At 31.7% G+C, this 21267-nt stretch overlaps 1 protein-coding gene across 1 annotated transcript in view; it reads left to right on the top strand.

Annotated features, from left to right (window-relative positions):
* The first annotated feature begins 554 nt into the window (after window positions 1–554).
* LOC148277557 (G protein-coupled receptor Mth2-like) overlaps window positions 555–21267 on the top strand; it is a 64995-nt gene continuing 44282 nt past the window's right edge. The window contains exons 1-2 of the mRNA XM_088232725.1: window positions 555–2006; window positions 18384–18640. Coding sequence (XP_088088851.1) covers window positions 989–2006; window positions 18384–18640 — 1275 coding nt within the window. The 5' untranslated portion in view covers window positions 555–988. The remainder of the gene's footprint in view (window positions 2007–18383; window positions 18641–21267) is intronic.

Genomic DNA, 21267 nt, shown 5'->3' with positions numbered 1-21267 from the left:
CTGCATTAAATTTTACTTCAATTTTATTTATAATTTTCACAGGTGACCCAGTTTCGTTGTGACTGGTAGTCAGACTGGTGGGAGGTAAGAGACTGAAAAAATTCCATGTGAATTTTGTTTTTGCAATCTTACTTTTTAGGTTGGTATTATGTAAACATATATATATATTTGTTATTAAGATAACACTGATAAGAGTTTTCTTTTCCTCGGAATCAATAATATACATAAATATATTTCTTTAACATAACACAGTCGTCGTATTGCACTTTGAGGATAACATTACTTACCGCAATGTTAGCAAATTATTATTAAAATAAAATGTTAAAGGTTAAACAAGTTCATCGGTTGTGAGTGTTTACTTTATACCTACCGACAGATAAGTCTTAGCGGGTTGTGGTTGAACATTACTTATCGTTTGATGGGTAAAGATTTTGTGAAAATGCTACCTACGTCCGTTGGAAGCTTTCATGAAGTGTGGGAGGAGCTAGCCACGCTTTATCTCGGAGCTTGTAGCGAGCTACACAGACTACGGTCTACGGCGGTCTTCATTCTTTAGAGTATATTAGACCGTCAGCCGCGGGCTAGCTACTGCTGGCTAAAACCAAACCATCAGTCGTGAAACATGTCTCGGGAGTTCCACACCTCGTTCTGAATAAAACAGCGATAACTTCTTATCTTTGTCTTGAACAGATAAAAATATTCTTTATAACATTTGTCGAGACGTGTTTATCCTAAAAATCAAAATATATGTCTATTAATAATAATTCACGCTTGTTCGATGTTTTAATCGCGAGTGCCGGGTAAACTTGTATGGCGTGACTTTGTAAACAAACGCACGCCGAACAGTTGTTGTGTCGATAAATAAACAATTTCTTCTCTTGTGCTGAGATATAATAAAAAGCTGTCAGATTGTGAAAAAATGTGCGAAAATACCTAAGATTTGTGAGGTTCAAACACATTTAGGGCGACGTATTTCAAAACATTAAAAATGAATCTACGCTTATTTATTTTGTTGTGTTTTATTATTTATTGCAAATGCGATATTCACGAAGGAGTTTCAAACAACGACACACTGGACTTTAGATTACAAAATAAAAACAATTTAATTAATAAATGTTGCCCACCGCATCTCGGCATCGTCCGTTTCGACTTGGGCGGGAATGCATTCCAATACGATTGTGCAGATCCGGTCATCGACAACAGAACCGACGCCATTAATGTCACTCTTGAGGCACCATTGGTTCCTCTAATAATAGTAGACAAAGAACTGTCGGTTCATTATACTTTTCCTGATGGATGCGATGAGACGCAGCTATCCGAAATAGTTTTGTCCGCTGTTAAAGCCATGCCGGAGGAGTACTGTATCGACAAGATTATCCAAGAAAAGGGCAACTTCACGAACAAAGTTGGCGATGATTCTGTCGTAATATTATCTTGCGATCTGACCAAATCATCCAAAAGTTTAGATGTACCCAGCGTCAGAACTGTTAAAAAATGCTGTGTCGAAGATATGGTATACGATACTGATAATCATATGTGTATCATAGCGAACGGGTCATTACTTGCGAATACCGCATTAGAATTAAATGAGAAACTATTTTTCAATCTTTACACCGAAGGTTTTACTATACTTGACATAAAATATGGGTTCACAAAATGCCTTAGTCCTAAAGTAGCCTATGAGTATAATAGCGAGGACTACAGTTTTGAATTGGTCGAAAACCAAATTAAAGTATCTAACTCTAAGAAGAAGTTGATGTTTGATACTGATAGTTTTTGTATTGATCGAACTACGAAGAGTTCAGTAGTAGTTCGGGGATGTATTCTGCCGTACAGGAGTACGATTCCCATAGTCACCAAGTGCTGCCCCGAGGGTCAGGTGTATATGCTGCCCAACAACAACTGCAGTACTAGGGCGATGTGTACTCCGAACCCTCACTGGGGATTTTCTCCAGACTTCTATGACGTCTCCAACGCAGAACATCCTGCTTCAGTTGACTCACCGAGTAAGAATACATTTTCTTTTATTTTTACTAGACTTATCTTAGGCTTTGTATTGTAGGTGTTATTCTTAATTCACCTGAAAATTATTACCCAAATATCATGATATAATATAATGTTCATACCTACGAGTATATACGAGAAAATATGTAAATTATTTTGAAGAAGGTGTTATACTAAAACTTATCTATGATATATTAAAAATTCCCTGTTACTGTCTACTAAGAATAACTCCAGCTGTGTTAATCAAGTGTTTTAAAATAAATAAAGAAATGTTCGTAATTAAAATTATTAATAAAGCGTTTTTATTTCTCACGAAAGTTCGCACGTATGTACTATTTGCTAGGTTTTTAAATATATTTTTTAATTGATTCATACCAAAACATGTATATTACAAAAAATAAATAATAATAACGAATCCCGAACTCATTAAGACCAAAGGCCCTCAGTTAACTTGGGATACAACATAATGGAAAGTGGAAGCATGTACATAATTAAATAATAGCAAATTAAATATTACATAAACATACATACGAGTATATTTCAATGAACATCTGGACAACACGCTTAATCTTATATAAATTTATACAATATCTCGCAGCAGTCTCCTGCAATGGTCTCTTACCTTAGACAAAATCCAGACTTGTACACTCTGAAAATGGCTTTCGTTTTGGAGAACTTAATATGTTCATCCGGAACATTGAACACTTTTGTCGCCAAAAAAGAGAAATTCCTCTTAGCAAACGTAGTACGTGTTTTTCGAATTAAATAATTCAAATTACAGGAAAACCTCGTACGAGCGTTCCGCTGGGATCTACTCTTGTAGCCGCATGACCAGAAATGTGTCAATGACTCTTTTATAAAAAAAATGTCTAATGTCCAGTACCCTCATGAATGGGAATAATATCTCAGATGGAAAAGTGGGGGGACATCGAAGTATCATTCTAAGTATAAATTTTTGTAAATTTATTATGGAGTTCATGATAGACATCGTGCAACCTCCCCAGCCCACTATACCATAGGTTGCTACTGACTAGAAAACATCAAAATTCACAGTTCTGAGAGTGCCCATTTTCAAGATGTTCCTAAGTAAGCAGAATACATGACACAGCTTTCTTAATCTGGAAACCAGCGATTGGACCTGAACCTCCCATCGTAGATTTCTGTAAATAATTATTCACAGATATTTAATGTACTCAACTTATTTATGTTACAAGAATGTTTAATAATTTCCAGACAACACTTGACTCTAAACATGTGTATATGTAAAATGTCTAAATGACGCTGATTTTAGGTTTCGTTTCTACACAGCCCCTTTTTGCTTTCTTTAGATGGAGAAATTCTGATTCTATCCTTTTTTGTTACTAAAGTCTGCCGTGTTTTATATAAATTTATCTTTACGAAGTCATTTTTAATTTTATATATCTCTTGTTAATAGTGAAGGCAGTTATTTTCGATTTACTTCATTTAGTTCAATTGAAAAATACATATTCGGCAAAATGTATTTTCGAATAGGTACTACCAATGTACCATTTTATTTACCTTAGTCGGTACTTCCTTGAAATTAGCAATTCTCTTGAACAAACAAACGAATTGTTTGCAGTGATGTATCCGTTACATTTGGCATTTTGTTTGAATGTACAAAAATAGACAAATACGGTAATGTAACAATAAATTATATTCTGAAATACCAATGAAACTTATAATAATTGTCCCATTACTACAATGACTTCACTTGATTGTGAAATTATGTTTATAACATGTTTTAAAAATATGTATATATTTTTTTGGCTATCTAGGGTTTTATATACCGAAATAAGAAAATTTAATATGTTATGAAATGTGAGTACAATGACTCATTTTGAACGAATGAGATAGGTTTACTTATTTATAGGACTTGCTTTGAATACAAAAAATGACAGCAAAAAAGTTCAATAACTTCGCGTTTAACACCTACTAGAAGCGTAAAAGGAAGTAGAAATAGCCTTGAAAGTAAGCAAACATTTATGATAGAATATTTTTTGTATTGAACGCAAGAGACCGATAAATATTAATTTATCAAAAGTTTATTTCCAGCAGGTTCTTCAATGGTGAATTACATAGGATACATAGCTAAGAGAAAAAATATATACCATACAATGATATTACTTGGTTAAACAGGTACCGGTTAATTAATCAAACACTTCATTATTTTTCTGTGTGCTAATGTGTATTTGTTCATAAATACAAACATAGGTAGTCATGAATAGGAAAAAAAAAATTCCAGGGATTTGATTGTTTTTTTAAATTTATTTTTTTACTATTTATTGGGGATATCAACGGTAATACATGTAACAAAAATATAACAAGTAAAATATACAGAGAATAAAACCAATGACAGATATCCACAGAAATACATTAAATACAAGTACAATACATACTAGTGTAAGTGAGTGAGAGGGGGGTGAGTGGGTGTTATATTGGAATGAGGGTGGACATGTGTGTAAATATTGCACAAGTGGCAAGTGTCGAAAATATAAATATATATAAAATATTAAGAATTAGATATAAAATAAAATAAAATACGATAAAATAAGACTTTATTATTGAAACTAAGTATAAGACAAAAAAGTATGTTTTAAGACGCGTATTTTAAATGTTTTTTTTTTTACAATCAAATTGATCAATAAAGGGAAAGTTCAATTTATATTTGGTTGCTTGGTTGCTTAGGATCTCGGTCACCTAGAAGTATCGTCCCTTCACTTTTTTTGTTGTTCTGAGTAATCTTAATGTAATGAAAAATAATCTCTCACCCAAAATAATGCTATAAAACCACACAAAATTTACAGAATTATTTCATATCTACGTAAAAATATTGGTTGGTAAGCGATTAAAATTAAAAAGAAAAGAATATAAAATTAAAAAGATAGCAGTCAGATGTGGCCGAATGTTACATGCCGGTACATTTGGCTTTTCGGCCTCTATTAGTCGGACTTACTAAATCTGTCCTCTTGGCCTTATTAAATCGACCCTACGGGCCTCAGTTATATTAATACGAATTTATATGAAATATCTACACAAATATGTAGTTCGATTAGTACAAAGGGATTAAAAAATATTCTCACGACTTTTAAAAAAATATAAAGAGGTAAATGTTTTTGTGACATGATTGAAAAAAAGGATTTTCTTGGCTTATTTAAAAAAAATCAGTGTAGAGGTAAATAGTACTGTGATAATAATAGTTGAAAAAATATATTCTTATGTTTTATTTAAAAAAAAATATTAAGATAAATATCAATACAAATATAGAAAGATAATTATTATTCCCTTCGAATTTTAAATTTTAGCAGACCAAAATGACCCTGATTTGGCGTTAATTCCACGATAATAAGGCTAAAATTCCTGTTAGCGAGTATAAGAGACAGACGCAATCAATCAATTCTAGAGTTTTAATACAATAAATAACCATCTGGACATATTACTATCAATTATGAATAAATTTATGCAATGGCTCGCAGCAGTCTCCTGCAATGGACTCTTCCCCTGAAAGAAATCGAAATATTTCTCCTAAAGATGGCTTTTGTTTTTGATTTGTTCATCTATGGCATTGAAAATTCCGGGGGGCACAAAAGAAAAAAAATGAGCAAAAGTCGTAGGTACGTGTTCTGATTATTAAGTAATTCAAATTACAGGATGACCTTGTACGAGTATGGTTTAAGCATAGATAGGTATCTATAAAATGTTTATTTTTAGCCTAAAATTCTGCTTTGGACATTGCGTAAAATTAATCTTGCACTTTATAAATGCTGAGTGTTTTAAATTAAATTTCAATATGTCTTGGAGACTAAGCATATTTTGAAATCAAATAATACTAAATCCATACCAGCAATGTGATTGTAGTTTCAAGATTTGATAAACCACTAACGTTTAATTCTTGGCTTGAAATCCTAGAATTGAACGTTCTTAAGAGAGAACATATAAAAAAACAAATGAACCGTTTTATCGCTTACGGGGAGCCATTTAAACACAATTTTCCGATTGAAAATCAACTCTAGAAGAAAATGACTCGTCTATATAAGGAAATAGCATAGTATCTTTTTTAAAAAACATATTGAAAATAAAATCTGAATGGATATTTACAACACATACTTAATCTAAGATAAAACATATAAAGGTAGGTACTAGAAAATTCGTCAACTAAGGCGCAAATATTTATTTGTCAATACAATGAGTCGTATTGTAATACTTCGCCATCTGTGCTTATAGATAAGAAAGTTATTACATTTTACCCTAAGCCGTAAATAACAGATTGCCGCACATAAAACCAGGAACAGAACATAAATCCAGAGTTGGAGATTAACCAATTTATGATAATATTGGTATTGTCATATACCTATTTAAGCAATATTTCAATATGATATTTTAGAATTTTCAGAAAAAGTCAACACCGTATCTTTGAAACTGTATTCCTGGCCTGACTTCCCCTTTCATTTATTAAGATTAAAATAGAAACATTCTAAAAAGGAGTCGAGTCGTGTGGAATTAAAAGATGGAAAATATTTGAAGTCTTCAAATTATATGAAAAAAAACTTGCCATTGTTCTAGCTAAAGCAAATGTTTTTGAAAAATGTGGCAAACTTTAATAACTTTAAAACATGTAGTCATTTAATTATTTTTTATCTCATGGTTAGTTTTAGCTATCTACCTCGGTAAATGCTATTCCCGACATAATCGCAATTAAATAATACTATGATAAAATAAACATTAAACAACTTTCTTTCTCAACACTTATTCTTTACATACGGGTTTCAAAGTTACACCTTCTTTATCAAAGTATAATTTACTGATGGATATTTTATGATGGATATTCCCATTTTATTTTAATAGTGTTTACTAAATATTAAATGTAAACATATGGAGCGAACAAAGTTGTTTTATATTTTTTTAATTTTAATTAATAACCACTAAGTTAGTGCTTCAAATACAAAAGAAATAATATTAATTTACAAATTGATTTTACTGTCTTTTTTTTCCGTTTTTTCTCCTGCTGAAGTGGAAGATTTTTCTTCTGCTAAAGTGTAAGATTGATCCCGATGTTTTTTTAAAAAATTAAATAATGGAGGTAAGCTTACATAGTTGCACAAATAATACCTAATGCAGGTACAGTTGGGGTCAACAATATTTAAGAAACGCATTTATTTTTATTTCAAAAGACTGATTTGACTTGATTCTAAAATTAAGTAAAAATATAATATAAGAGTAATTATGTCGATAGTTACGAGTAAATATTTTTTCCACGCGTATTCAATTAGTCAAAGGACTCTTATTTTATTTGCAATGGTTATGATTATTCAATTATTCGCTGTTTACTGTGGATCAATACCCCAATAAAAAGTAATGATACTCATTTATGGAATGGTGACGAATTTTCCCCTACAATATATCGATAATAACAATAATTTGATCAGACATTGTGTGCCTAACTAATCCAATTTAGAAGTGCTTACCATATTGAGGTGCTATTATAATAATGCTATGTTGGTACATCCATCTATTCCAAGTAAGTTTTAGGCCATGAATTTAGTTAAAAAAATAATTTTAATTACCTGTCTCTTGATTTAGTGGTGTGCGTTGACCTATCGTTTGATCGCTGGTTTGATTCCCAACAAGATCAACACGAAATATTTATTTCACGGATGTATTTTTCTTCGCAATATCATAACCATACAATTGTATTGTAATTTGATTTCATAGTGAATAATAATTTCCCGCATGGTCGAGCCACAAAAAACGAATCTAAAACACGTTTTTTCCGTTACGATAATAGACAAAACGTATTTATTATTTGAGTATCATTTCTGTGTGAGTATGTACCTAAAATAGCTTATAATAATAACACCATAGTAATGATGGGTTTTTGATTCTAAAAATAAATATTTCCACAGCCGAAATGATTTTCCTTTGTGTATTAATTTACGAATACAAACGGGTATACATTGTTAAGTAAGTATGTGCACGACACCATTTTTTTTCGTTTCAATCGAATCTCTCACTTTATTTATTTAATTACATATTAACCTGGTAACCTGATGGTATAATGATCAGCGCGTTTGCTTACCATTCAAGGGGTCTCGGGTTCGATTCCCGACATGGATGACCCAAAATATTTATTTAAAATGGTGTTTTCACAATATAATATTTCATAGTCCCTGGACTGGTACCTGAAGCGTAAGACTGATCATCTTACATTATTGTAACAAAATGAACAAGATGCGCTGCGAGTGGTGTGCCAATGCAGTGCCCTATGCACCATTAGTTGTGGAAAGGGAGAGATAAACCTGGTAACCTAAGTCTATTTGATGTAGGCCCTGTCGTTGTCCACAATGATGACTCGTATTCATAAGGTCCATTTTATGTATGCTTTCTTCTAGTTTTAGCTTTCTTCTGTTTACTTTATTGTATACTGGTCGGTGATTTGAAACTGGAAACATCAAGGATAGTAATATAAAACTGCCAAGTCAAAAAGCTCGAAAGTTGTTAAGGTAATTTTTCGATATAGTATGATATTTTTTAGTGATTGTATGTACCTATCCACCGGGAGCGAGCAACAATAAATACATTGTGAGGCAAAAGGGCTGAAATATTTTAGTGTTTTAAGATCCCAATTAACTGAGAACGGGGGGTTGGTAAAACGAGGCCCGGATGGCCGAATTTCGGATGACTGAATTATTTAGTCTAAATTATAGCATGTCTGTAATCATTTGAAATATTATACAATGTGCGTGGCATAACGCATCAATTTTTTAGAGTTAACGTCAAAAGTGATAATATTTTTTATCTTATTGCTAAAAATATGAAAAAAACATGAGCTCATACTCGCAGCGTTGGCGACAAGACTCCCCCGACGAAAGTCTGGTGGCTACTAACTACTAACTGGCGTCTAGTTTAAGAATCCATCAGCCGTTTAAGAATCCATCAGCTTTCGCATCACGCGAAAGTACCTAAATTTTGCCATTTGGAACACTACACCCATAATTAATAAATTACAACAGTACTATTAAAAGTGAACTGACATTTATTGATAAATACATAAAATTTCAAATATCTGCCTTCTAATAACATACAAAATGATAAATCAAACTTCTCTAAGTAACTTATACAAAAAAATATTCATTTAAAAATGTGAATTGATCAGGAATGTTGCGTCTCATAAAATGAAATAATACGGACCAAAATGGACACCAAGTCGTTGGAACAATAGGCATAATCCCCCAGTCTACACACGTGCGTTTCCAGAAATTCTCCAGCAGCCTAGTGGACCACATGGTGACAATATCTACCTACTGTCTACAAAAGATTCTCTTCGGACATCTATCTCCCTTTGTTAACCATGGAGTTGATACAGTGCTTTATTTATTAAGTTTTTTATTGCTTAGTTCTTGGCATGAACACTTGACAAACTTACTACTATGCTCTATTTTTTATAAATTTATTGATATCATTCTAACTTTGCTAGAATTCCACTCGTCCATGCGCTTTGTAGCTGCACGATGATTGGTTATCTAGCTTTCATATACCAACTTAAAAATACCTAAATTTTATAAATGGGGTCTAGAATTCCAATCGTCTATGCGCTTAGTAGCTGCAAGACGTGTTGTAATCTTACTCCTTTTTATTATTCATATTATTTTTATTTTTTTTTAGTATCATTAATACACTAAATTTATTTGTCAATTTTTAAAATGTGTAAATGGGGGCTAAATTTCTAACTGTCTATGCGCTCTGTAGCTGCAAGACGTCCTGTAATCTAGCTTCTATCTGTTATAATTTTTTATTGATCTTAATTGAAAACGAGGAACTAGAATCCCAACCGTCCATGCGCTATGTAGCTGCAAGACGTACTGGGATATTTATTAATTGTACAGCGCCCTTGAGGTGATTTTCACAAAAATGGCGCTATATAAATTATCCAACTTATATATATAGGAAAAGTGCTAGAAACTTTGTTGTTCGCTCGTGTGACGCGTGAAATTGTCTCTTCGCTCCCGAATATATCTGTATTATCGAGAGTGAGACGTAAAGAGTGTGTGAGATAATTATATATTAGGATTATACGTACTCCGCAACATGCGAAACATCTGCAAACCTTCTATTTGGTGATTTATCTCCGATTTTAGATAAAATTCTTTTTCTGTTCCCAACAATAAAATTAAATATTCTAACCGATACGTAAATGTGTAACGGAGGAATACCGAATATATTCCATAATTTATTATATTTATGGAGATTTTAAAGTTATTCGATGCAATGTGTACGAGCTACGCATCACCGGGAAGGGAGAGTTATACGCAAAACAATAATAAACAAGAATTATTTAGGAAAATTAATGGTGGATAGGATACTGAATTGGTAGACCGATTGCAGGGTATCTCGATCATTTATTTGTTACGGGAAGGCAATATGATAGTCTAACGCTTAAAGTGTCAGTCTAGAAACCAAGATATATTCTAGTGTGAAAACACCTTGTTAATTGTAATTTCATGTCGATTATATTGCAAATCGAACCCGAGACCTCTTGCATGGTAGGTTAATGCTCTAACCACTTGACCACAAGACGGACATTAGTTAAAGAAATTTTCATTAGGTCCCTTAGTATCTACGAACTAACAGATATAAAAAATACTGTGATTTCGCATTCGGAACACCTATATAAATATACTCTTAAAGCATTTGTGTGATGTACTTGGTATTTTATTAATTTTTGCAATGTTTTATGACTTGAAGTTTAATTGTTATATTGACTTATGAAGATTTTGAAATAACATCCCGAACTTCATAATATCACATCCTTTGGTTTACATTTTATAATTATTTTTAGATGTCGGGTATACTTACATTATTAAGCTTGTAGTTTTAATACACTGTTTTAAGTTCATCAAATTTAAATACAGAAAATAAAAAACAAAACAATTCACAATTGCATAAAATGCAATAATCTTATATAAGAAAAATTGCTTACAAATTAGGAATCACAAGAGATAACTATAACTATATCGTACTTTTTTTCAATCTATCGAGTCTTTCAAAACACCTATTTAAGGTGATTCTATACAAAAAATGAAACTAATTATTCATAGATGGCGCTTTTATAATTTTTTATTAAAAATTCTATTTTTACGTTTATTTTCAATGGAAATTTTATAAAACTTGCTTTAACTGATAACTTATCCTTTTGTTGTTTTGTATTTCATTTTGTGAAAAAGACCTAAATTTATGGTATTTGTTACAATCAATATAGAGTAAAGTTTCCGCAAACTAGATTTTGTAAAATTTCCTTTGAAAATAAACGTAAAAATGGCATTTTTCAATAAAAAAATATAAAAGCGCCATCTACGAATAATTCGTAATTTCGTTTAGAATAACCGTAAATCTGCGTCTTTAAAATACTTAATGGTTTAACAATGTTTGATTATGTCCAAATGCTTGCAGACTGGCTGGATTTCCTCCCTAGGGAGTTGTTCATATTTAAATTTATTTCAACAGAGAGGGAAAAAAAAATTGAGAAGGGAATATGGAAGTCTAGGCATTTACAGGGCTTATGACCTGTCATTGGCTGGTTTAAGTGGCCACTTTACACACTGTGTAACATTCACCATTCTGCCCATGTTTGAACATCCACATTTCCTCAACTCTTCCATCTGTTGACTTTTGTGAAGTAAAAGAGCTAAAACCTTTATCACGTGGGTGAGATTTATCCGGCTGAACCAAATCACCTACTAGGCAACGCCTGAAAACAATTTTCCAATTTTTATACTTTTACCAGGTAGTAATTCAACAATGTTTGATTATGTCTAATTGCTTGCAGACTGGCTGGATTTCCTCCCTAGTGAGTTGTTCATATTTAAATTTATTTCAACAGAGAGGGAAAAAAATTTGAGAAGGGAATATGGAAGTCTAGGCATTTACAGGGCTTATGACCTGTCATTGGATGGTTTAAGTGGCCACTTTACGCACTGTGCTTCATTCACCATTCTGCCCATTTTTTTCTTCTCTGTTGAAATAAATTTAAACTTAATGGTTTATTTGACGTCCTGACTCTTCTCCTCTTAATGTCCCTTCACGTAGATTCAGAAATAATGAAATTCAGTTCCTTAGTCATCATAAGACTAATTATAGTTTCCAGGCATCTCTACCTAGAATGATCGGACTTGTTAACGAAAATCAAGGTCTAAATTACTTTAGTTGGAAATTAAAAACATATATTAAAAGTAAATAATAATATTCAATAAATTCCTTAAAGCTGTAAACAAACAACATGATTCCCATAATGTTCACCCAAAAAAGAAACATATTGTCACCTGTCAACTTCAATTTTCAAGGCCCATTAAATTATTTGTTAAACAAAACAACAATCTGTATATAAAGGATTTCAGATGTTTAATTAGTTGTCAAAAGAGATTAGGGATGCTGGGTATATCGCATCTTTTCGTGGGATGGGGATGATTTTTGTTAACAAACATCCATATAGGTAGATGGAGTGTAGTCGGAAAGCGTCTGGATTTTACATTGAGATATATAACTAGAGTAAACATAAGTGTTCGAAACATGTTCCCTCAACCTGCGGCCAATTGGTCTATGTTTGATAGAAGGGACTTTAGTCTATTGCGAGTTGCGAGCGTTTGCCAGCTATGTACTTTTCTCCTCGAAATTACTAAAATGCACGGTAAAATACTGCATAAATCGATTTCGAAAAGATGTGGTTTAACCTTTTACTGGCGAGTAATGTTCTTATCTTAATCAATACTTCTTAAAATAGCTATTTTAATGTCAAAAAACGTCTTATTAATATATTACAATTCGCAAGTTATCTCTTGTCTCCGTCCTGCTCAGTTAGTCGGGCGTAAAGCGAAACAGCGATGCGGAGCGACATACTGAATAGAACTTACAGTAAACCGATGTAAACAGTCCGTGCTTTTTACTGTACTTCTTGTTTTGCTTGTCAAAGTCGCCGTGACGATACTTGCTTTTGACGACTTTTTAGCTCGGATTTGTATGGAGTGGTTATCTTTATATATTATTTTATTTAAAAAAATATATTTATTAAAAGAAAACAACAAAAAAAATAGTTTAAAAATAAACCAAAATTATAGGCCAATTATAGTTTTCTATACATTACTAAATACAATGTTAAAAAAAGAAGAAAAAAAGCGTACATTGAAATAGCCACTCCACATCATTCCACACGTAAAAAATAAATAAAATATTACAATAATAATAATGAAATAATAAAATAAAAAAAAGATTTTTTTTTGTTTACTCGGACTTAAAAATCCTTTAGCCGGCGGATCCATACGGAGAATGGAATTTTATAACAATGTTTTGGTTTTAAAATTATGTTTGTATATATGTTTATTAATTAAGGTATAACTAGATGCTCAAATTTTATATGTACATATGTATATCTAAAATAAATACATTACATTAAAATTACTATAGCTAGTGATATCCATGCATCCGTGTAATATTCTTCCACTCTACCTCCATATTGTATAATTGATTAGTTCTTGCAGACTACTCTTATGACTACTTTACACATCAAGGATATTTTCAAACACTCTGTACTGCCGAACGATGAGCAACTTTACTTTTAATTTAGCTTCGGAAATATTACTCATTCCATCGAAAGATGGAACACACACCTGAATCCATATTTTGAGAATTTCATAATAAATACCCACGTGTTTTACCGGATGTACATCTAAAGACAACTCTTCACGTTGGCTAATACGTTTACCAGTACGCTGGCAAATACGTATTGGCAAACGTGAGATTGTATAGGGAGATATTGTGACTGGCGGAGCTGGTACACCCGCTGGTAGATGCGATCGCGGCCGACCAGAATAGCGTTAGTTTTTCAACACATATCAAACGGTGCTTGATGAACGAATTGTCAATGCTTCCACACGCTGGCCCAGTTTTCAGTACCCCACGAACTGCTGGAGAGTGCACGGGTTCTGTCATTTTTCACATAGTTTTTTCTGGTTTTTTGACAAGGTGGTGGCTTGAATATGACCAACGAAGTGATTTTTTAATTTATCGAGTTATATCTTTGAAAAACTGTTTTTAAAAATACACATAAAATGTTTTAAAAAGTAATAGAAACCCTTTCAGTGTGTACATTTATGAGCGCTGTATACATGATTTATTAAGTAAACCACTAAAACATTTTTATGTACAAAAAAATCCTCGATCCCACATTCCTCGTAATTCAATTGAAAATAGCGAAAGTATTTTTACAAATAAATATATTTATAGAAGTGTATCTGCCAATTGATGAATAATTGGCCCAAAATTTTAGTTTATTTGTAAATATCGTATTTTTTGTTATGGTGGCTGTGGTTTTCTTTGATTAAATCAAAAAGTCATTCATAACAACCGTAATTTGAACATATGTTAATTAATTGTATTATGTATAAATTTTTCACCATTTTGTTTTTTGGGTGGCTAAAAGATCTTTTAGCGGCAAATCCACCGAAGTGGGCTTTTTTTTTCCTGAAATTTAAATAAATCTATCAAATTAAAACAACACAAGGGCTGCAACAGTTTCATGTCCATCCCGGCATCTGAACCACGTATTTTTGTGCGCTTTTGGCACCAGGGCCCCGATTACAATGGGAAGTTAACATTTATCTTTAAATTTATCAACAAAGTAAAATTAGGTTTTCTGTATGAAAAGCAGAATATGCATACAGATTTTTCTTCTTAACATGTTTAATTATAGGTTACCGACAAAGATACTTTATATGCTCATACAAATATACTCATTTTCGTACACAAATGTCAGTTTTTCTTTAAAGACAGTCGAAGGTAACTCTGTTAACTTCCCATTGTAATCGGGGCCCAGAGATTATTCACGTCAGTACATTGGCTCGTATCTCGTATCATGAGATACATAACATGTGGGCAATGTTGTGATTTCGTTACCAACACGCGCACTAGCATACTGATGTACGTATTGGCCAACGTGTAGAGTTGCCTTAAGAGAGAATTTAACGCTTCGCATAGAGCTTATGACGGAATCTTGTTGTTCTGTATTTTGTTTGGTTTACCCGAAACTTTTGTTGTTATAGTAGACATGTCATTCAAATCATAATATAATATATCCTCCCGCCTTCCTCAACTCCTCTTTTACCATACAAATTATGTATTTTTTGTTTATATTTATTCTCTACGTGCTTAGTATTTATTTATTTAGATTTATATCACATGTCTTGGGCATGAGCTATCACGATGAATTTTTTTGCTTATTTAAAATATTTTTGTTTCTGTCCTATTTTCTCTCCCAATGAATTATATTATTTCTATTTTAAATGATACATATACGTTTTTTGAAGTAATTATTAAATATATTACATGTAATTACATTAAAAAAAAAACAATTATATAATTACATTTTTTATGCGGTTCCTCTCCAATGACTTGTTTATTTCTGTAAAAATGTCGTTTAAACTGTTCGGTATTGAACTAAATAATAAAGAAACGTGTTACAAGTCCACGTATAATAATAAATTATGGAATCCGCAACAACACACGGTAGAATGTTTATTTATATCACATGTGTAGGTAATATACATAATTTGAGTATTTAAAAAAATTATAAAACTTGCAAAAAAATGTGTCCTCACTAACCAGTGCCGAGGACGCTTAAAATTTCTTTATACATTTTTTAATGCGTACGTGCAAAAATAAAAACAAATTTTAAGTTATAATGAACGATCAACGACTTTAAAAAAAAAATCATGGATGTTTTTTGATAAAACATCTTTAATAACAATGTTTTACGTCAACCCTATCAGGAATTGAACTCAAGATTTGAAATGTGTTTGGAGTTAACCACTATACCACAAGGCCTGATCTCTCAATTCCCCTTTTTTAGGATTTGTACCTGAGAGTAGCCATCGAAACAAAATAATGGTATTTTACATACGGGACTTTGGTTCCACGGAATTCGTGTCTTAATAAATGTTACATAAATATATGAATAAAATAAATAATAAAAATAAAAAAAAACTTTTTCTGAATTCTGGTTCTATTGCACACACATAACTGTATTCTTCATACACCTAAATATAAACTGATTACAGTTTACGCGTATTATAGTGACCAGATTTATTATTAAGGATTATTGACGCGATCCAAAATAGTTTTGAATGACGAATTATTGTCCCGTGGGTAGTGTATCGGACTCGGAATTAGGAGGTCCGAGGTTCGAATCCCTCTCCACCACAACTTGTTTTCAATTTTCTATCACGCTGTTTTATGACTTAAAGAAAATGACTCTAAAATTGAAATATTTTGGAAAATCGTAAGAACGACAAGTTCATTTTTATTTTTATAAATAAATTTATTTATCAACTTCTACCTTCTCTCCAGTTATGATTAAAACTGTCCCCTTGGTACAATGCGTAAAACGCCTGCCACACGCTCAGGGATTCGTAATTCTATTCCCGGTGAGATCATAATAATTAAATGCCAATTTTTTTAATTTGTGTTCTTTTGCTGTAAAATAATCTCCCATCCAATTTCAAATATTTTCTACGGTAGTTTTGTTTGAATCACGTTTGAAGAAACATCTCCTTTTTCCTTTGTAATCTCTCTTATTTTCCTCTATTTGCCTCTTCCCATTGCAGTATAGTATCGTTATACTTTTTTTATACACACATTGCTAGTTCCATTTTAGTCTCTCTTTTTCGCATACGTATTGAAACTTAAATAAATAAATAACACATATTATATTATTGGTTGGTTTGGAAAAAATGTTATTTGGTATTAAGTCCGCTATATTTGGAATGAAGTCCGCCAAATGTACAAAAAATTTAATAAGTAAAAAAAAAAATTGGGCTCTTTGACCAGTTGGAAAACAAAATACACGAGCTATTATTGGAAATGTTTGAGCGAATAAAAATCATAAAATCTTTGATAGGCGGAAGCAAAGTATAACTGCATTTTTTTATATTTTACGCTTTATATGAGAAAATTTCCCTTGTGTATGCCTGCATCAATGGCATTAACAGTATATTATACTTAAATTTGTGTCCAATTTTTAGTGGCAGAAATAGTACAAGATGGTCTCAGTAGTATAATTAGACTCATTTCTATCATTCATTGAGTGGTACAAATAGTATTAGTTAGTTCTAGAAGTATAAGCAAGTAGACTCATTTCTGTCCCATTTCAATGGTTCAAGTAGTATATCTGAAATATTTCGGTTATTTGTACAAATCACTCAAATATAGTTACACAGATAAAATGATCTGTAAATAATAACACATTTAACAACATATGAATTCCGTAGTTAAGTAATTGGGTTTATAATAACGTTTTTTGCTCTTCTAAAAAGTCACATATTTGCAATTATACTACGTACGTCCGCCCTTCAGATAAATAATAATATACTCGTATATACATCAGTAGATGCAGTTCTGTCGGATACTACGCATATCTGATTTATTATATTATTACCGTACCTCTATAGTATTGAGGGTATTAGAAGCAAACTTAGAAATCTCCAACAAAAACGAAATATTAATTATTAATGCAAAAATAAACTATACATAAAAGCCTACCTACCTAAATAATAGAGTAATTGATAACCGTCTCTAAATCTTGCAAAAACAGATTTCAATTATACTTGACTCCGCAAACTTTCAGCATTCTCCATTGTGTTGGTGAAGCATAATTATAAATGCCACTGCATGACATAACCAATACTATTTTAAATATCATCAACTTTTCTGCTCACTCAAATTTAAAATAGACATTTGGTCATAATATTCATAATTACAATACGCGTTATTCAGGGAATTTTCATGTGTTTAAGTTTTGCTCATCAAAGTTTGGCAGTAGGTCCTTGGAAAATATTGGCCATTCCGAATATAATAAACTGCCTGATGAGCGAAGACACGAAAAACTGAAAAAAAAAATCCAGAAGTGTCGCAAGTAAAAATATTTCTTAAATCTTTTTGATAGTCATAATTATTAATGTAGTTTATTTAAGATGGTGTTTTATGTTTCTTATACAATAATGTTTTCTTTTTATTTCGGATGTATTAATTTGTGTGATATTATGTATTATCAAAAAAAAATTTTTTCTTGTGTACGGTCTCAAATGAGTTTCTAATAACTCTCGGGAGTATAATATGTAATTTTTGTATTATATGTTTTATTAATAATAATAACAATATTTTTTTCAAAGTTCTTCGCATATAACTCGTTCAATGGACATTTCTAATATTGCTTTTTATACCCTCAATTGTTTGATAAGTGAATTTAATTCGACATTTAACGGCGAATATGTTTTTGAATAACACTGAATAAATTTAATTACATAAATATTTTTTTTCAGAGTCAGTCGCCATTCGATATACCCCGCAATGCCCCGAAGGAAGGTATCTGCTGAATAAGAAGGACTCTAGATACCTGGATGTGGAGACAGGTTCTCTGTTGGTCCCGTCTCTTATAATAAACCCGATGCAACCTGACTACTGTATGGACGTGATTGACTCGACCTGCCCTGGCCGTCACGTGGATCTTTATACATTTATTTGCTTCCCATCTGGCCCAGCCGCTGTGAAGACGGAAAAGTTGCACTTATCCAGTATAGTAAGTAAACATTTTTTGAATACCAAATTACCTGATTAATTTGTGTGATTTGCCTGTTTCAGCGAATGCGTAAAATATTATTAAAAAATCAGAAACAGAAGCATATTGATACTATTCGAAATTACAAAATGGTCTTCTGATTAATCATGACTAAATAAGTATGTGTAAGGGTGGATAAAAATGCGTACCTGAGTGTGAAATAGAACGAGATTTTTTATTTTTATTTATTGTAATTTTTTTATGCATGTTGAAATAGGTAACAAATACAAAATTCACAATTTCAAAAATACAAAAAAAAAACATTTAAAGGCATGGCTTGTGTGTGCGTATGCATTTTATTTTAAATTTTAATAAAGGCTACTGGAAGAATATGATAGATATAAGAAAATACAAAATAAGCGCTTAATTTAGAGCACAATTTAAAATAAAAAAATCAGTAAATTATATTAAAAGTATAATATGCTATTCATTAAAAAAAGAAGCGATTTAAATCTGCTTTTTCATCCGTAATTTCAATAAAAAAATTAATTGAAACAAATTTAAATAATAAATCTCCATCATATCGTCCTTATAAAATGTATTGAGAAGTTAAGGACCTATGGAAAATTAGTGTCTTTGCCCGAGTCTGGATTTACAATAAGGGATTTCAAGTAAACTATTCAACCTATGACTATTTCTATTAAAATTTTAAGGAAATAAATGTTAGCGTATAAAAACAAAGTTTAGACATTACTGGCAATATATATATCGTATCTTCAGAAAATCAGCTTCCTGAAATAGTTGGTTGGAGGGAAACGATGAATGTTTATGAAGTATAATTTTAATATTGAGTTTTGGTACGGTTTTTAACCCCCCCTCCCCGGTGATGTGTAGCTAGTACACATTGCGTTTAGTAACTATAATATCTTTATACATATAATAAATATTGGGTTTAGATTTTCAGTATTTACACATTTACGTATCGACTGAAAAAAAAATATTATTAAATAATAAGTACTTAAGTCACAAAAAAATCATTTTATCAGAAATCGGGGATAAGTTACAAAAATCATCAAAATAATACTCATAGTATACCAATAACACCTGGCGTTACACATCCACTACATGTCTAGTCACGTAGTCCAGTACTAGCTACTTAGTAGCTGTCGGGAAGTTGGCGCGGGTGCACGTTTCGCCCGAGTCGTTAGCGATACCCAATGGTTTTTTCATGTTTTCAGGAGTTAAATTTGAAATATTATCATCTTTGAATTAAATTATGGTTAATTAAAGCCATTTCCTATAAATATTTCATTTTTCCCTTTTTAAATCTCTTATTTTTTTAATGTGTAGTGACTACATAGTACCGTAACGCGCGGGTGTATTTAGAACAGTAAGGGAAAGTTTTAAGGATTAATATGATTATTATCGGCCAATCCCCATACAATAATTCCATAAGAAAGAGAACACTTTACAGGGATATGATAAACCATTTTTCTAGTGTTTGGATGAACATAACAAGTCCGAAAACATAGGTCAAATGTCTCAATTTGTTAATATTTTTTTGAATGTGATTAGTGCATTTAAATTGACAGTCTAATGTTACTCCCAAATATTTTATCGAATTTTTCAGATTTAATTTATTTACAGCTATAACATATATCAAGGTTAGAGTATTTATTATGAAACATAATGTTAAGTGCTGCCAATTTAGAATTGGAAAAAGGTGTGAAGAATTTTTTTTCGCGATTAAAAGAAGGGAGACTCCTATTTAGCCACTCTTTGATTACTGTTACACATTTATTGTCTTAAAACCCTGGATGAGTGTTTTCGGCTCGATGGCTGCTTTTAGGTAGAAATATTGAACATGAAAATTGATTAAAGATTTTTCATTTCATTTCATTTCATTTTTTTTGCACCACAACAGGCCAGGAAGCCCAATTACAGTGGTGAATTACATTACAGAAAAACCAGGCTTGAGAAAAATCACATTTTTAAATTTTTGTGTTCTCATCGGGAATCGAACCCGGAACCTTCCATGCGTGAGTCAAGCGTCTTGACTACTACACCACGGAGGCCGAATATTGGTTTTAAAGGTGGTTCCAAACTGGAATATTTTAAGACTTACACCAGAAACGTAAGTGTAAAGGGACTTACCTTTTTTTCAAGGAGTTTTATTTGAGAGTAGCTATCGAGTCAAAACCACTCGTCTTGGTTTGTGGTTTTATTTCACACTCATAATAGACACATTATTTCCTTACGGCGAAAGAGATGAAATGAAGACAACTTCCTACGAATGCCATATATTACGCACTTGTAACGTGTCTATGTAATTATACGTCATTGCACAGAATTGTATTATTTATCAGCCGGACACATAATATTATAACATCTGTTGATTAGATTTAAATATAATGCGTTGATTAACTATCAATTCATATCGATTGCGACAATAATGCAAGACAACATTACCATTTTTTTTTAAATGTAGTACTTTTTATCTTATCAATATTTTTTACAGTTCTACCAACGTGCGCTTTGCTGATTTCTTACTTTGGATGCTATTAAACTAATATTTTTATATCGTAGATAGATTTCTCAAAATCATTATCAACATGATTAATCCGTTTTAAAGATTAACGTAGAGTATT

The sequence above is a fragment of the Micrasema longulum genome, unplaced genomic scaffold, assembly GCF_059751315.1.
Source record: "Micrasema longulum isolate JH-2025_06_02 unplaced genomic scaffold, ASM5975131v1 h1tg001012l, whole genome shotgun sequence".
NCBI lineage: Eukaryota > Metazoa > Arthropoda > Insecta > Trichoptera > Brachycentridae > Micrasema > Micrasema longulum.
Note: the sequence above shows the minus strand (reverse complement) of the source record. Positions and strands in the feature narration are given on the sequence as shown.